General features: G+C 35.1%; 1 protein-coding gene across 2 annotated transcripts; it reads right to left on the bottom strand.

The window, feature by feature from the left end:
- Positions 1-7850: 7850 nt before the first annotated feature.
- On the bottom strand, positions 7851-17485 carry LOC117410615 (protein odd-skipped-related 1-like). 2 transcript variants are annotated; one of them, XM_034017291.3, is made up of 4 exons: positions 17221-17478; positions 13433-13528; positions 11185-11869; positions 7851-10873 (listed from the first exon to the last, which is right to left on the bottom strand). In XM_034017291.3, the coding sequence occupies exons 3-4, from the start codon at positions 11814-11816 to the stop codon at positions 10738-10740; spliced, it is 768 nt and encodes a 255-aa protein (XP_033873182.1). In that variant the 5' UTR covers positions 11817-11869; positions 13433-13528; positions 17221-17478; the 3' UTR covers positions 7851-10737. The 2 variants fall into 2 exon arrangements, with proteins under 2 accessions (XP_033873182.1, XP_033873181.3); XM_034017290.3 differs by lacking the exon at positions 13433-13528 and having other exon boundaries at positions 17221-17485.
- Positions 17486-18126: the final 641 nt, after the last annotated feature.

Raw genomic sequence — 18126 nt, 5'->3', positions numbered from 1 at the left:
TGGTATACGCCTAGTTGGTCAGGGGTTCATCCTACAGCAAGATAATGACCCAAAACATACCTCCAGGCTATGTCAGAACTACCTTAGAAGAAAAGAACAAGACGGTAGGCTTCAAATCATGGAATGGCCAGCACAGTCTCCAGACTTAAACCCCATCGAGCTGGTTAGATTAAATTTTGTTAAACAAAACAATTCCATGATTTATTTTTTTTATCTCCAATTGTTTATTTGTTCTATGCTTTAATTTCAGAGTACATTGAGACATTAAACTGCATAAATTTCAATAAAAACTGGAAAAATGGAGGTGTTCTAAAACTTTTGACCGGTAGTGTATATATATGTGATTAAGCAGTAAGGGTGTAGATCCTTTTTTTAAAATCTTGAATTCCTAAGAAACTGGGCGAAAATTATTTATTTCATATCTGTCACCACTCAAGGTGTAACATTAGCCTGCTCCCAAACAGCTGGTCACTCATTAGTTTAATGGATAGATTTTTGGATAGTCTGCAAGGGCTTTCCGCATATCATGAGGAGCTAATTTTTAATAATATTGGCTCCAGTTCATTTGGACTGGGTCTTTTTGTTTGTTTTACGTGAGTTCACTGTACTGGCCACTCCTTTGGGTAACATGGAAATAAAACAAATGTAAAAAAGGAGGTGATATAGTGGACATGTTTTCTAAATAAATGACAGCCGTAAAGGTTTGTGTTTTCACCTGTACAGCCATTAGCAATGCAGTTAAATCATCATAATGACTTAAGTGATTAGCAGTGTAACAGAATTGAAAAAATGGATATTGGACCATAGAGAGCTGTTGGAACAGCTTATTAATACCTTTCTGAAAGCTTTTTTTTTTTTTTTGATGTAAAATTCATATTTAAGTAATTTAAATAGTATTGAGCCTTGTCACTACTGGACAAGTTTTCTTTTTTTTTTCTCCAAATAACAAAATTGAAGGCAATCACAAGAGATATGTGCTATCATCAATTAAAAACTGTGAATAAGAATAGCTGTCCTCCAGTGCATAGAAAACATGACAGAATTCTAAAGTTAAAAAGCAATGACACTTTTTTTATGTTGAATAGTAGTTCCTGATGAGAGTATCAGTTTTGTGATTTATAATAAGTTAATAGGTCATGCAGGGTGTCTTTTATTATAAGAGGCAATTTTGCCTAGTTTGGACAGACAGAATTCTTTAGTTTATTTTTGTGATCCTTTCCTCAGATTGGACAAGATGACATTTCTTTTAACAATAAGAGTCACTCTACACACAATGCATTCACTTTTAGTACTCTGCATGATGTCTTCAGGATTAACGACCATGACTATGGAACACTGGTAGTAACTCAAGAAATTAACATCCATTTTTGGGGACTATTTTTAGACTGCAGTGAGATTATTAAACTCAGTTAGAGACATAGGGTAATACTTTAGCCTTTAGCCAACGACTTTATGTTACAGTCACAGTTATTTCACTCAATTCCAAACAAATAACTGATTGTGCCAATATGGGTAGCCACCTAATGAACTGTTTGTGGTGGTCCATAGATGCATCCAAAGGTTAAGGGCTTTGTAAAAAGGTACCATAACACAAACAAAAGTGGAGTTACATAAAGCTTTGACTGTTTAACAAGTCAGATTGGAATTTACTGGGTGAACTCAATAAGGTTACAGAAAGGGACTGATACTTCTTCTTCTTCTTTTTCTTCTTCTTCTTCTTCTTCTTCTTCTTCTTCTTCTTCTTCTTCTTCTTCTTAATAATAATAATAATAATAATAATAATATAAACATTAAAAATAAACTTAACAAGGACAGAAAATGTGTAAATGCCCTTATGCAGTAAAGTATGTAAAATGCTAAATGTATTGTCAGCATGGCAAAACCATACATTTGTGAAGTATTGAATCATGAAACAAAAAGGAAAAACTGTAATAAAATACTTGATTAGGTAACATGAAGCTGAGATCTGTGTGCAATCAGACAGTGCCACGGACACTTGACGAATTAGGTACAATACAGATCTTTTCTGTATGCCAAACTACACATCCACAGGAGTCTATATTTATGATCTTAACAGTGGTGTAACTTAATACTGCCATTCTTTAAATATGAATGCTGCTAATATTCTTCCAGGGTTCTGTTTATTTAACAGTAATGCTACCTACAGTTTACTAAAAATGCAGTGAAATCAATTCTTTGGGTGGCGGTATTTAGCTCTATAATTGTTTAGATCATTAAAAAGTATTACAACTGCAAGGCCCAGCAATATGTGAGTACAGCAAACCAAAACTTCTGTAGCCCAACTGACCAATATAAAAGTTTATAACTAGTTCAGGAGCAAAGACTGAACCATTATTCCATTTCTTATTATCTCATTACTTGCGTTATTGCTCAAAACTTACTTTTACTTTCAGTATGATAAGATGTTTTCATGTTCATCTTAGCAGTCTCTCTGTGTTACAACAGGATTGCCCATCACAGTGAGCAGACAAGGAGAAATACAACACTGGACTTGCCATCCTCATAAGTTAGGAGTAAGGGCTGTATTGAGCCAGATCTAGACACTCTAACATTAAGGGGCTGATGTAAGGATGGGTGTAGTGCAAACAGTTGTGGCTGCAAAATATCAAATTTCCTAGCGACCAGGCAATTATTTTGCTCTGGGGCCTACGTAATTAAGAGCAATGCAAAATACTCAACACACACACAAATAATGAGCTGCAATCATGATAATGAGGGTTGCAATGAAAGCCGCCTGTGCATCGGGTTATTTAGCGGCCGCTCTTACAGCCCAGAGGTGAGGTAAGCAGTAGGCGCATTTGTGGAGCACGAAAATCAACAAACAAAGAAATATGTCAGAAAAAGGGCAGCAAAGTCCTCTTGGTGTTTTCTGAGGAGGAGCTGAGTCCTTACAGCTGAGGTCACTCAGCATGAAATTGAGTTCAGCCAACATCAGTTATGCTACCAAAGAGGTCATATGGTCCTCTATAGTGGAGAAAGTCAATGCTGTCGGTGTTACCAGGAGGACAGTCAACCAGGTGATGAAAAGGTGAAATTCGGCTGTTAGGTCTAGGATGACCTGCGGAGTGAGACGATAACACCTTCCCATAGCATCCGGCATCCCAAACAAAGGGTTTGAATATGTGGGGTCTTCTCCGTCTTACCCTTCTCCTCCAAATGTTTTCCTGCCTGTCCTCAACAAGATCCAAGCGTCGCAGCACCAGGAAGTGCAACCACAGCAGCCATCCTGAGGCTAATGGCAGGTGTCTGAAGGTGTGTGGTTTTATCCAGCTCTTAATTACTCGCTTCTACAATGGTTTGCACCTTGTAAGAGGAGGTGCAAAGTTTTTGGAGGGTCAGCAATTGCCCAAGTGCAAGACAAAATCCTTACATCTCATTATAATGTTTACGTCCGTTTAGTATTTGTGTCATGGGTGAAACTGAAATAAATAAGAACTCAAAATCTAAAATATTAGTTTTTATTGCAGCAAAACAGTGGCATTATACTTTTGTTTATTTGACCATAGAATGATCATAAAACCTCCTCATCCAGTTTGTCTGCCAACTATTCATTTCATTCTGTTTCAAAAGATTACAACAAATTAGTGAAACCTGCAATGTATTTACTTTTGCTTCAGCCAGGCATTTTCTGTTTTACTTAATAATTACCATATAACTGTTGATATTAGCTGTTGCTAGCAAAATAAACAGACACACACAACACATTTGTGACATTTATAGTTCTGGAGATAACTGTGTACTGGTATTACATTTTTGTGTGTAAGGACATTTTTACTAATCACTTGAGCTCTTACAATTGCAATTGTTACAGACATATAACCAGGATACAGAGGGGTTGCCCTTTTTATACCAAATTGTGTGTATGTGTTTTTTTAACATTTATTTTTATTAATTTTCCAATTTTTCTCCCCAATTTGGAATGTTCAATTAATATTCAACCTGGCTGACTGCTGCAACAACCGAATATATATATATATATATATATATATATATATATATATATATATATATATATATATATATATACAGCTCTGGAAAAAATTAAGAGACCACTGCAAAATTATCAGTTTCTCTGGTTTTACTATTTATAGGTATGTGTTTGGGTAAAATGAACATTTTTGTTTTATTCTATAAACTACTGACAACATTTCTCCCAAATTCCAAATAAAAATATTGTCATTTAGAGCATTTATTTGCAGAAAATGACAACTGGTCAAAATAACAAAAAGAGATGCAGTGTTGTCAGACCTTGAATAATGCAAAGAAAATAAGTTCATATTCATTTTTAAACAACACAATACTAATGTTTTAACTTAGGAAGAGTTCAGAAATCAATATTTGGTGGAATAACCCTGATTTTCAAGCACAGCTTTCATGCGTCTTGGCATGCTCTCCACCAATCTTTCACATTGATGTTGGGTGACTTTATGCCACTCCTTCAAGCAGCTCGGCTTTGTTTGATGGCTTCTGACCATCCATCTTCCTCTTGATCACATTCCAGAGGTTTTGAATGGGGTTCAGGTCTGGAGATTGGGCTGGCCATGACAGGGTCTTGATCTGGTGGTCCTCCATCCACACCTTGATTGACCTGGCTGTGTGGCATGGAGCATTGTCCTGCTGGAAAAAACAATCCTCAGAGTTGGGGAACATTGTCAGAGCAGAAGGAAGCAAGTTTTCTTCCAGGACAACCTTGTACTTGGTTTGATTCATGCGTCCTTCACAAAGACAAATCTGCCCGATTCCAGCCTTGCTGAAGCACCCCCAGATGAGTCCAATTTTCAGCTTTGCCCAACACCTGGTCGACTAATGGTTATACGGAGACCTGGAGAGGCCTACAAGCCACAGTGTCTCGCACCCACTGTGAAATGTGGTGGAGGATCGGTGATGATCTGGGGGTGCTTCAGCAAGGCTGGAATCAGGCAGCTTTGGCATGAATCAAGCCAAGTACAATGTTGTCCTGGAAGAAAACTTGCTTCCTTCTGCTCTGACAATGTTCCCCAACTCTGAGGATTGTTTTTTCCAGCAGGACAATGCTCCATGCCACACAGCCAGGTCAATCAAGGTGTGGATGGAGGACTACCAGATCAAGACCCTGTCATGGCCAGCCCAATCTCCAGACCTGAACCCCATTCAAAACCTCTGGAATGTGATCAAGAGGAAGATGGATGGTCACAAGCCATCAAACAAAACCGAGCTGCTTGAATTTTTGCACCAGGAGTGGCATAAAGTCACCCAACATCAATGTGAAAAACTGGTGGAGAGCATGCCAAGACGCATGAAAGCTGTGCTTGAAAATCAGGGTTATTCCACCAAATATTGATTTCTGAACTCTTCCTAAGTTAAAACATTAGTATTGTGTTGTTTAAAAATGAATATGAACTTATTTTCTTTGCATTATTCGAGGTCTGACAACACTGCATCTTTTTTGTTATTTTGACCAGTTGTCATTTTCTGCAAATAAATGCTCTAAATGACAATATTTTTATTTGGAATTTGGGAGAAATGTTGACAGTAGTTTGTAGAATAAAACAAAAATGTTAATTTTACCCAAACACATACCTATAAATAGTAAAACCAGAGAAACTGATAATTTTGCAGTGGTCTCTTAATTTTTTCCAGAGCTGTATATACTGATAACATTTTACAAGAAAAAACAAAACAGTTGATATTTTTAAACCTGGCTTAACATTTAACAACATATTTTGTATTACTATTTCTTGAATGTATTTCAGATGAAAATACATCAGTAATGTATAAAGATAAACTTTGCATACCGGTGTTTTACATGATATCACTCAACCAATAAACACACTCTGATCCCTTAGCATTTATTTTATTCACAGATCCAGTTGTCTTCCACATTCATGTATTTAAAAAAGTATGTTTTTACAATTGCCATGGAAACTGACAGGGCTGTCTTTATTATATAACATACATAGGACAAGAAAAGCTACTCATCTAGAACAAATTAAAATCATCCAAACTCAGACTTTGAAGCTTTGAATCTTGTCATTATTGTTACTCCCAAGTAATGTTGTTGAAGCTGACACCCAGGGATCCTTCAAGAAGCTGCTCGACGAGATTCTGGGATCAATAAGCTACTAACAACCAAACGAGCAAGATGGGCCGAATGGCCTCCTCTCGTTTGTAAACTTTCTTATGTTCTTGTGTTACTAATGCATCTTCCACATTTTGAAAATAAAAAAAGAAGACAGATGTGCGTTTCCTTTGCATTGTTGGTACAGCTCTTGAAGTAGGTTTTCTTAATGTGGATATTCATGTTCATTAATAGAACTTTTTCAAAACAGATATATTTTTATATTTTTTCCAAGCTTTTTAGTTTTCCTCTAATACAAGTCCACAGATATGCCCCACGCAGCATGAAAAGGGAAACAATCATTGCTGAGTGAAGACTGAGTATAATTTACATACACATAACTTTTTTTTTTTTTTTTTTTTTTTTTAAAAAGAGCTGAACTTGAGTTCAGCTTGTGCTTTGAACCATTTTGGAAATGCTTTTCAACAAGTCCTGGCTTTCAACTTTCTGCATTTCCCTGTTCTTTTCTAATTTAGTTTCCTTACGATCTTATTTCTGCTTCGTCTTCCTTTCTCCTTTCCTGGCAAAGGGAGGACGTGACCATATGCCCTCAAGTTTAATTCACAATGATGTTGTTACCCTCTGTTCAGCCATCCTGTTGGCCACTGGCCTGCCATGCGATGTACTAAACTTGTCACCACATTTTGGTTGTCTGCCGTGTGCTTTTCCTGCACCAGTGCCTTTGGGAACAATACAGCTGAAAAACAGTAGTTTAAAATAATTCTCTCTAGGGAAGGGTAAAAAAAAACACTGTTTCACTCTATTAGTTATCTAGATATGGATGATTTGGTCCATTATTATTATTATTATTATTATTATTATTATTATTATTATTATTATTATTATTATTATTATTTGGAACATTATCAGAATATAAGTGGTTGAAGTGAAACATTAATTTTGACACAATAGTAAATCATCAAATTAATTGAATTGAAGTCATGAGTAATCTCGATAAATACTGTTCAATCTTTAATGCCAACAGCCTAGGCATTGAAAAAAGACCCTTCCATTTTAACTGCAGTGTACAACCATGTGTGTGTTCTACAAAGTTCTTTATTGCCTCAGCGTATTTTTTTTTTTAGATATCACACTGACTCTGCAAATTAATTATGTTACATTATATTAAATTCTTAAACTCAGTTGAACATGTTAAAACTTAAATATAAAGCCATACATCTAAATAAAAAAGGAAATGCATTAATAAGTTATAAAGTAATTTGTTTAATATTTTAGGCACCTTTTCTTAGCGGTTGCCTCTGATGATGGTTCCAGTTGGATTTGTAGCTGGACTGGGGTGTTTATGCTTCAACCTGTGTAACTTCAAATTTTACATATTGGTTGCAAAGACAATAGGGCTAGCCAGAGATTGGATAATGTTTGTTGGGTTGGTTTTTCTTGTGTACAGTTTCCTAGTAACTGAAGAAATTGCATTCTGGGAGATGTAGTTGTTAGTGGAAGTTTTAGGGGAGGTGGGAGGGGAGGCAGACAAGCTGTGCAGCAAAATTATTATTGAATGCATGAATGCATATAAACAGCAGGTACGCAGCTTATCTGGACAACTGATTGGGTCTATTCAAATGATCTAAACAACGGTGACTCTATATAGCCACTATTTAGATAATTAAAACTGAGAAATCTCTGTTCCACTGTTATGACAATGAAACAACTAAAACTGCATGGAAGTCTTTTTAGTGTTTAGTGTATTTCCATCAGTAAGGTATGTAAAGCACCACTCAGGATCCTCTTGTAATGATTTAAACAATGGTGATATTTATTCATAATAAATCAATGTTAAACAGTTAATTAAGGCTTCTGCTTGATCTTGCCCACTACCTCCTTGTCACTCTTGATAACTGTTCTCTTAGAAACCAGTAACTCAGCAGCCAGACATTATTTTCCTGTTGGCTTACATACCTGAAAGAAAACATGACATTTATTTAAATGGATAAAAAAAGAACAAAAAATAAAAATAAAACATAAGGTGATTGTGTTAGCAACATTAACACAAGAGTGAAAACTCCTGATGACCCCTAAACCAAAGAGTTAAAATGGGCAATTTACCATACTTTTTTAGGTAAGTCTTATATGTGTCACCATTAGTGACCTCTGTTGGCAGAAGATATAAATGCGGTCTGCTGTGTCAAGAAGTGTGTTGACCAGGGAAGTTTCAATTCACGTTCATTATTATTATTATTATTATTATTATTATTATTATTATTATTATTATACAGTTGAGTCATTTGATATAACCATTACTGATTATACAATGGTGATATAGTAGCACAGTTACTGAAACATTTAGTTCAATGTAAAAAAAAAAAAAAAAAAAAAACTTCAGAAGCTTTCAAATTGAATGTGCTTGAAGTTGTCCCAAACCAAACTGTGAAATAAACTTGGATTCCCTGAACACATTATAGGTGACGGTGGTTGTGGATTAAAAACACGTCTCTTAACCCCAGCTGTGCTGCTACTGAGAAATTTTCAGAGGAACATAATAATTTAAATGGATACTATCAAGAAACTGCAGAACACTCATTTAAATGCTGCTTCCTGCAGATGTTGTTCTTGCAAATTTTATATAATTACAATTGTTTTATTACTCTTAGAAAATGTGCACTTCAAAACATATACAGTAATTCCCAATATTTTAAATATATTTTAAAAATATGCCAGGCGACAGGGTATGGTCATACTGTAATGGAATACAGTTATTTCCACTAGCCTGCCCCTTTAAACTTAGATACATTTTTGCTTTTCATAATTTTGCAACTAACAAACTAAAATCTTTAGGCCTTATATAAGGCACAACAGCCATGTGGTTCAGCTAGTTTCCGTACCACTGCATTTATTGATGTATCTTTCTACTTATAAACAGAGGTTTAAATATATCAGCAGGGCCCATTACAGCCTTATAGTTAAAATACATCATTAAATTACAATGGAGAGATAAAAGGGAAGAAAAGAGAGGGAGGGCTACAAGGACTGTCTTGATATCAGGCAGGGGGGAGGGAACAGCAAGGACAGTTGAAGAGAAACGGCAAGCTTTTAAGTTAAACATGTGGGAATCTGCACAACAAGTATTGGGAATGATTAATAAATGCTCAACTAGTGGGGTGGGGCATGTGTTTATACAACTCATCAAACTCTGTCATTACTAAATATCTTGAATAGATCATTTGCCCATCTTGGAATAAATGCAAACGATTTGAATATGCAGAATTGTGTTTCTGCAATGGCAACTACTAAGACACCCAATTTGGTGCCTTTAGGCTTTATAGACATTGAAAAACCATAGCTGTTCTAACATAATGTGACCTGTAGCAGTACATTTAGTTGTCAGTGTTGTCTGCTCTTTCTTGGCATCCCCTGCTATTGTCAGTGTGTGATGTCTGTGGAACTCGTAAGGCATGCCACACTTCAAAGGAGAGCCCGGTGTCATGTGTAAATGTCTCATTTGTGTGTCTCTATCCATGCTTTTATTCTTTTGGAATAAACATAACAGATGTTAAGCATCTGGCTAAAATCAAAGTCTCTCTAATCAGCTCAAAGAAATTAATTCATACAGAAATGTTAACAACGTTAGATTCGGTGCTTTTCAGTTCCTGGTAAGTAAGGTATCAATGTATTTGTATTTTTCTACTGCAGTGTTTTATTAGTCTCAGAGATTCTGTAAATGATTTATAAATATATTAATATGCAGGTATTCAGGGTTACTTATGGTTACTCAGGGTTGCTATGAGGTTTACCAGCTTCCTATTATTGAATACTGAACGTATATTTGTAAGCCTCTTTATATTCCTACCTGTGTTTGTTTTCCCACGAGTGGCAGATGTCTCACCCACCTTACCCTCTCAATATTACACACCATTGAGAATGTTTTTGAAAATGACTATTTATTTAAAAATAAGTTTAGGAAATCCAGTGATATATGTAAATAATCAATAACCAGCATAAAGTGCCAAATAACAGTTTAAGCAAACAATCTGTACAAAAACAACACACTGGAATGTATCCTATAAAATGGTAGGCGTCCTTGATTCTGACAGTTTTAACACTTGCACTGAGCATAGCATATTTTTTTTGTAGTCACCCGTGGCTTTCTCAGCCTCAGAGCTACAGTTTGGTAAAAGCTTATAGTCCATGAAGCTTCTGGAGGAGTGGGATCACATTCCAGAGATTTATTCTGCTGCTCACTTACAGTTGCAGTCTATTACACAAGACTGATAGGGTTCATAAAGTTCCTGTGTCCATCACATGAAGTTTGGATGCCCTAAATAAACTTTATTTGAGGCAAAAGCATTCCTTTCATCAAACGTTTTAAGTATAATCTTAGTCCAAGATTTACAATTACATTACATTAGTCTAGTCATAAATTATGGCTTTTTTTGATTTTAGAAGGCAACTTTCCAGGTTGCTTTTAGGCATCCATGTTCAGGCGGTGCAGCTGCTCCTCAGAATGAAGACTGTTGTCTTTTACAGTGATTTGAGTTGATCGCACCACACCCTGCTTTGTCACTACCACATTTTTGTTGTGCTCTTGCATGCACACATTTTATTTTCTTTTCCAGTGCACCCTTATCACTTTTTTTTTATTTTATTGCTTCGCAGAAGTCCTTCTAACATTTTATCTTTGAAGGTTTGAGCTCCTTGACCTGCATGTGCAGTGTTTTGTGGACAGCCAATGTCCTGGATTGGCAAAATCCTTTCCCACATTCCTGACACTTGAAGGGCTTTTCTTTGGAATGGATATACCTGCGAAACAGGACAAATACATAAAAGTGGGTTAAACTAAATATCTGGAGGTAAAAGATTTGGATGGCAGTAATGAAAAAAGAAAGGGAATCAGTATTATAAAACTAAAAATATTGTTTGAAGACTATTTAAACAACATATATTTTACTGCAGTTCATTTTAAATCACATTTTCTAGAAAAATGCAGTTTCTCTAATGGGGGGTTCTATTTTGACTACCATGTAAAACTGTCTTTGACTGAACTGTTTGGTCCATACATTAAGTTTTCTATGCTCTGTAATATTCAATACAATAGTGTAAAATAAGGTTACCTGTGATCTCTGAGATGATCTTGCCTCCTGAAAGCTTTATGGCAAATGTCACATGTGTACGGTCTCTCGTCGGTATGCGTTCTTTCATGAATTAGAAGATTATATGATTTGGTGAAGTGCCTCCCACAGAATTTACACACAAACTCCTTTTTAGTTTTTGAAGGCAACCTCCCTCTGCTAGGTTTCCTGTCCGGTGACAGCTTTGTGATGTCAAGATAGGAGCTGATGGCCGGAGGGGAGCTCAGATCTTCTGCCTTAGAAGTGGAATGGTCCTCTTGGGTGGCAGCTACCGCCAGGTTGGCAAAATCAAACCTGGGCTTGGTTTTGGCTGGCAGGTTGGTGGCATCTTGTTTTGGCAGGATGATGTGGGGGAAGATTGGAACAGCAGGTAACTGGAACCTGCCATCCACCAGAGCAGGGATTTTGGAGAAGGAAGAGCGAGGTAGCCCCATTGGAGGGTATCCGAGGGTCCAGTGGTGGAGATGGACAGCTTGAAAGGCACTAAAGCCATAGATGTTTGGTAGCTGGTCGGATGGCAGTTGAAACCCACTGGAAGCTTGCAAAAGAGAGTAGTTGGCCAGTTGTAAAGATGGATGAATGGGAACAGGTGCTGCAAGAGTCTTGCTTCCCATGATGGATACCAGCGATGATATACTTAAAGAGTCTGGCAAGTGGTAGATTACCTCTGTGAACAAAGAAAATAATAAGAATAAGAAAATGCCACTGGTCATGATTCAAATCTATGCATTCCATTTTCATATCATCCTCCTAAAAAAAGATCTGGGCTTTAAATGCATTTTATTTATTTATTTTTATTTGTTTTATTTTATTGATCTATTTGTTTATTTTTACTCACTGATTCTTCACTATTTATTTATTAATTGATTTATTTACGTATGTATTTGTTTGTTTATTTATTTTTCAGTAACATGACATTGCTATGATCATGTTTTTAACCTAATATCATCCTGAAAATGAACTATCGTATGCTGTATCCATAATTTTTAAAGTTAGACAACCATTAATTAAAAGGGTGGCTGTTTTTACTTCAATACACACCGACTAGGACAATACACAATGGTTATTTGCTTTACTTTGCCAACACTTATTGTAGTCTGTTAATCTGTTAGGGGTTTTCAATAACAGAGGCTTTTTAGCGACTTTATACAAATGTATGTATTTTTTACACCCCAGGCATGTAACTATATCACTAAGAGAGCTATTGATCTTCTCAATAAACTGTTGTTGATAAGGATGTGTTAAAGCTTTCCTCAGACAGCACTAAGTTTTATTTTTAACGACTTTGTTTGTTCTATTCATCAGATTATATTAGTCATAACGCTTCAGGTAGAAGGACCCGAATTCCCTAAACTACTTAATTCACGATTGTGTAGTAGGTGTTTTCATGTTCACTGAGTAATTTGTCCTTGGGGCTTTGAACAGGTAGATAGAATAGAACCATTGAGAACGGTGAATACTGTTTCTGAATTTTAATAAAGAGCAATAGTGTGGAGTCTACAACGTCTCTTTGTTTTTTGACACAACCATAGCTGTGTGGATTAAAGAGCTGTTGCAAACCAACGTTTAACATTCAAAATGGCAAATATGAGATCAAGTAAATCTGTGCATTGACAAAAAGAAAACACCTTTCATGTAACGTGCACTGAAATGTCATAATGCTTAATAAATAAACTTCCAAAGCACAGGTGTCATGCGTATGATCATTGTTTGATACCAAACAGTGTAATTATTACGTTGTGTCTCACATAGACCTATAGGCTGTTGAATTGAAAAAAAAAGCTACCTGCCTAACTAAGACATGGAATGTTTTAAATGAATTTACTGTGTTTCTCTTTATAGAGCCCCATGTAACCTTAATAGAGTTGTCTGGAAAATTGTCTTTTAGTTTCACATGCACTCAGCAGTGATTTTAAAATGGGTCAGGTTTCATACAGTCTGGCAGATGTTTCCTTATATTTGGAAGATTTATGTTTCACTTGTAAATATAAATAAACGTGTTCCTTGTTTACAGTATTAAACAGCGTTTTGGATTTATTTAACTTTTTAAAAATGTATTACACTGCCAACATTTTAATGGAAAAATGTATACTTTTTATTCAATTTAATAATAATAAAAACAAAATCATAATAAATACAAAGTAAAACACTAATTAAATGTGCAGCTTTTAGATCCCCCAGGGTTTTTCGTTTTCTGGTTATGACGCAAAAGTAACTGACTTTTACTTACTTCGTCATTAAGATGATCAGCAGCGGCTCGAAGTCTGGTATCTTTAACCCTTTGAAGTGTGATACAACATCCATGCATGCATGGATACGGGTTAGCCTGCATAAAGATAACCATGCATATGCATGGATTTAGATTATGTGTTTGCTTTCAGTATAACAACCTATTGACATCCCTGCAGTCAAAAGAGTGTGAATCCAATTTGCTTAAGAAAGAATGTAACATGACATATGACTTTGTCAGTGTAATTAAAAGTTCACAAAGCGACAACGACCGTCATTTCAAGTGACTCCTTTCAAAACTGTGATTATGAGGTTTTTTTAGCCTAAATCCTGTTTTAAACTCTTATTTTTATTTCTTTGAGATTTTTTTTTTTATTTTTATCCTGAATGTATTTCAGTTTAAGTGAGAAGTGCATTAGATATTCACGCGTTACTAGTTACCAATTCTAAAAGAAAGGTGATGTCTCGGCATTTCACACCAAACTGAACACAATTTGAAACTAAATGGTAAATCAAGGGAACTGACATCTTATGGAATTCCTTCGCAGGTGACCAGAAATAACTGGTGAGATTTTGCATTGGTGCTGGTAAGAAAAACCACGCCAGTAATCCTACCCACATTTTGTTCTCCAAAAACCAAGATGGATAAGGCTCAGGGCAGCTTTGCTTCCCACAAATTTGTCAAAGGTACAGGTGATGAAAGACTTCATGAATCATGATATATTTCTACAGCTTTATCTGCCTTTGATCTTCCAGCTTGTTCTCTAACATGTCTGTTCGGTTTGGATCTTCTATCCCACAGATCCAAGTTTCTTTACAAACACACAGGCTATACAAAACATGTAGTGGTTCTTACAATCATTGAATCAGTATGCATGATATTGCATAGCCATCTGATTTTTAATACATTAAAACATTTCGGTTTTTATTTGTATTTACTTATTATTTTATTTGTCCCCCCCCCCCCCCCCCCATTTTTGAAAAATGTTTCTAATTTATTCAGAATAACCAGAAAAACAAAGGCCCGTAACCCCTATCAGATTACTATTTTATAGGGTTTTTGTATTCGTTTATAAATAAATAACACCACTTTAAATTTAAAATAAAACATCGTACAATATTTGATTTAAATAACTGGTATGTTTCATTTCCATGCACGAGTCGGATATTAGAAAGTCACATTTTCTTTCAGTTTAAAGACGCAAATATAGTACACTGTTAATGTAAAACTGCTATTCGATATGAGTTCAATTAAATCTGACCTTCGTGTTAGATGTTAGGATGGTCCGTTTGATTGGACTGTTTCACATGTCAGGCAAACGTAAACATACTCTTATCAGTGTATTGGTGCAGAACCCTTAATCTGAGCATGATCCGCAATAAAACAAGGCAGCTTTTAAACACAAATCTTGCTTGCTGCGTAATTGAGAACAGACCACTTGTGTACGGACACACAATTGACACGAATCTTCCATGCATGCCAAGAGAAATGCAGCCTACAGAACACTAACATTAACGAACGCTTCTGTTATTAATTCTATTTTACTCTGGCGTTTTATTATTTACATTAATGAGTCTATATATATATATATATATATATATATATATATATATATATATATATATATATATATATATATATATATATATATATATATATTAAGGCATTGGGACATATACAGGTTCCCAACGGCTGGCTACATCTGAATACAACATTTATATGCAACCCACATTAAAAAATAAAATTAAATAAATAAATAAATAAATAAATAAATAAAATAGACTAGTTCAATTTAATATAATAGTTAGCACACAATTTTTATGTTAAGATTGTATTTTTTAAAACCGGCTACTTATCCTTGGGATGAGACGTAAAACCGAAGTCCTATCGTAAGTGATTGGAGCAGTTGTGATGCATGGTTCACCCCAAGTCTCTGTAAGCCGCTTTGGATAAAAGCGTCTGCTAAATGACTAAATAATAATATTAATAATAATAATAATAATAATAATAATAATAATAATAATAATAATAATAATAATAATAATAATACACACACACACAAGAGCGCCTGTGTGTGTATAGGCTACTGTACGATCAACAAATTGTTTTGTTTTCGATTCCAAATATTTGTGTTTCATTATTGCTACTATTGTTATTTTTGTTTTTTTCACTTTTACTATATAACTCCAGATAACACCTCATAGGCTTACCCGTTTTATATGTCTGTGTCCGGTGTATACTAATGTATTCTAATGTTCTATTTGCATTGTGAAGTATTGGGTTACGTGAAGTTTTGGAAAACAAGTTTCAAAATCCTGAGTAACATAGCTTGTAATTAAAAAAACAAAAGACTCGCTTACGGTGATGAAAGATGCATGCCCTGAACATCATTTTTTTAAGTTGTGAAATGAAAGCAATTCGCCAGCGTGGATCATTACGTTCAAAATATTTTACATGGAACATGTTTAAAAAAAAAAAAAACTTCGTTAAGCTACTGTATTAATTTTCATAGGAGACAACTTAATGCTGACAACCGTCAGCACGATCACTCAGAGCTATTTATCTTTTTTAAAAAAAGACCTCGCTTTATTTTATTATCAAATGTAAGCTACAGGCTACATATTTTAAACTAAGCTGTTAAGATTTATATGGAAAGCATAACGAAAAACGCATTATCTGATGCATCGCATAATAACATTTTATGCTTATATCCATTTTAAAATGTAATGTTGTATTACCACGCACGCATCGCATACAGAGGTCATAGCATAGCCTACAGTGTATTGGTGACCAAATGTAGCAGAAAACTCAACTGTTGAACACATTTCCTCTTATCTTATATTTATCTTGGTCTAGTTACTGTAGCAAATGCAAAAACTTTGACAGTGTTTTAAATTTTTCTTTTTTTATCTTAAACTTTCAGTCTCGCTAAGAGATGGTTTTCTGATAAAGTCGACCAAGTTACTGCTTATTTGCAAACAATTACAACGACATACTGACATTAACAAGGTCTCTGAGGCATACCTTGAAGAACAAGTTTAATTTATAAAGCAGTTTCCGTAAAGTAGGCTATTTATCATAATCAAAATAAGTAAAATATACACTTTAGGCGAATTAAAATGTGTTCAAATAAGAACACATGAACATTCACGAAGAACACATCCACTAATGTGTAATATTTGCATTAAAAAACAAAAAAAGTTAACTAAAGGTGATACAGTTTATCAAGACATAGGCCTATTATTGGAAATCTGTCCTATTTCTTACCAGCACCAATGCAACATAGTATTAAGCAGTGTAAAATTGTAGAAATGTCATCATAATTCGGACAAGTAAGACTTAAAAAATGGTCGGCAATGTATGTGTTAAATTGAAAATAATACCAGATTTACAAGTTGAACACACTCAAAACGTTGCAAATGAAAAGGTGTTGCGTTGCTGTATCGCTGCTTCTTGACAGATCACACCTGTTGTGCTTCCCCCTCATCTTGAACAGACCAGCATCAATTTTACAGGAAAGTATTTATCAGCATTTCACTCAATTAAGAACACTTTAAAGACAAATATGACTGATCCATGTAATTTTAAAAAAATAAATAAATACAAAACCGCTAATATAAAAACCAGTCTGCTAGAAGCGCTGCAAACTTCATACAGCCTACATAACTTATAACGTTCCTCCAGATTGTTCTTCATAACAATAACAAAACATATGTTAATTTTGTTTTAAACAAAATCTCTATAGGTTGTTTTAACCGCTATGCAAAACTTAAGGTAATGTTGTTTACCTGGTCTGGTCACCTCGTCCGACGATGTCAGAATTGAAACTTTCACTGTGGATCTTGGATGAAGTAAATTGACGTTTTCTGTAACAATATGTTTTGGAGAGGCGCATGCAGTTCTTGGCATGTCCTGATTTAATGAACACAATGTCTTTAGTTTTGACTGGAGTTCGTTGACAGCTGTATTCAGTTGTTCTGAAAGTGGTTGGGTAATGCCTGGTTGTGATTCTGTAAGACGTCTTTCTCACACTGGTCTGTTGTCTCTGTTCAAACCGCCTCCTTATTGCAACCAAGCCCATCCTTATGCGCATGCGCGTTCCCAAGCCAACGCCCATCCAAAAAAAAAAAAAAAGTTTTAGCTCAGCTTTGAAAAGTCTCGTTCTTTACCCCAATCACAGTAGCCTGAGTCGTCCAATTTCTATTGACATTAAATGTTGGGACTTGCAGTGGAAAGATAGCTCTCAACAAGACTAATTAATGTATATACTTAAGAACGATCAAAAACAAGACTATATTGCATGCAAGTATTATTATGAGGAGGAAGGATATCAATAATTCGCATTTTATTTTTCGCTCCAAAAATTATTTTTGTTTTGTCTCTCTCGCTCTCTCTCTCTCTCTCTCTGTGTGTGTGTGTGTGTGTGTGTGTGTGTGTGTGTGTGTGTGTGTGTGTGTGTGTGTGTTTGGCCTTGTTAAATATTTAATCGCATTGTAATTGCAAATACAATTTTCAATTTTTTTTTTGGTCTAACAATAAAACGGTTTTGCTATGATGAAATTAAATCTCTATCGACCACCTTTTTCCATAATATAAGTAAAGTTTATAGACATGTTAACATTAAACACATATTTACATGGTATATATTTAACTTCATTGAATGGACACATGTGTGGTCTAATTTAAAAGGAGAA

The sequence above is a fragment of the Acipenser ruthenus genome, chromosome 6 (genome assembly GCF_902713425.1).
Source record: "Acipenser ruthenus chromosome 6, fAciRut3.2 maternal haplotype, whole genome shotgun sequence".
Lineage (NCBI taxonomy): Eukaryota > Metazoa > Chordata > Actinopteri > Acipenseriformes > Acipenseridae > Acipenser > Acipenser ruthenus.
Note: the sequence above shows the minus strand (reverse complement) of the source record. Positions and strands in the feature narration are given on the sequence as shown.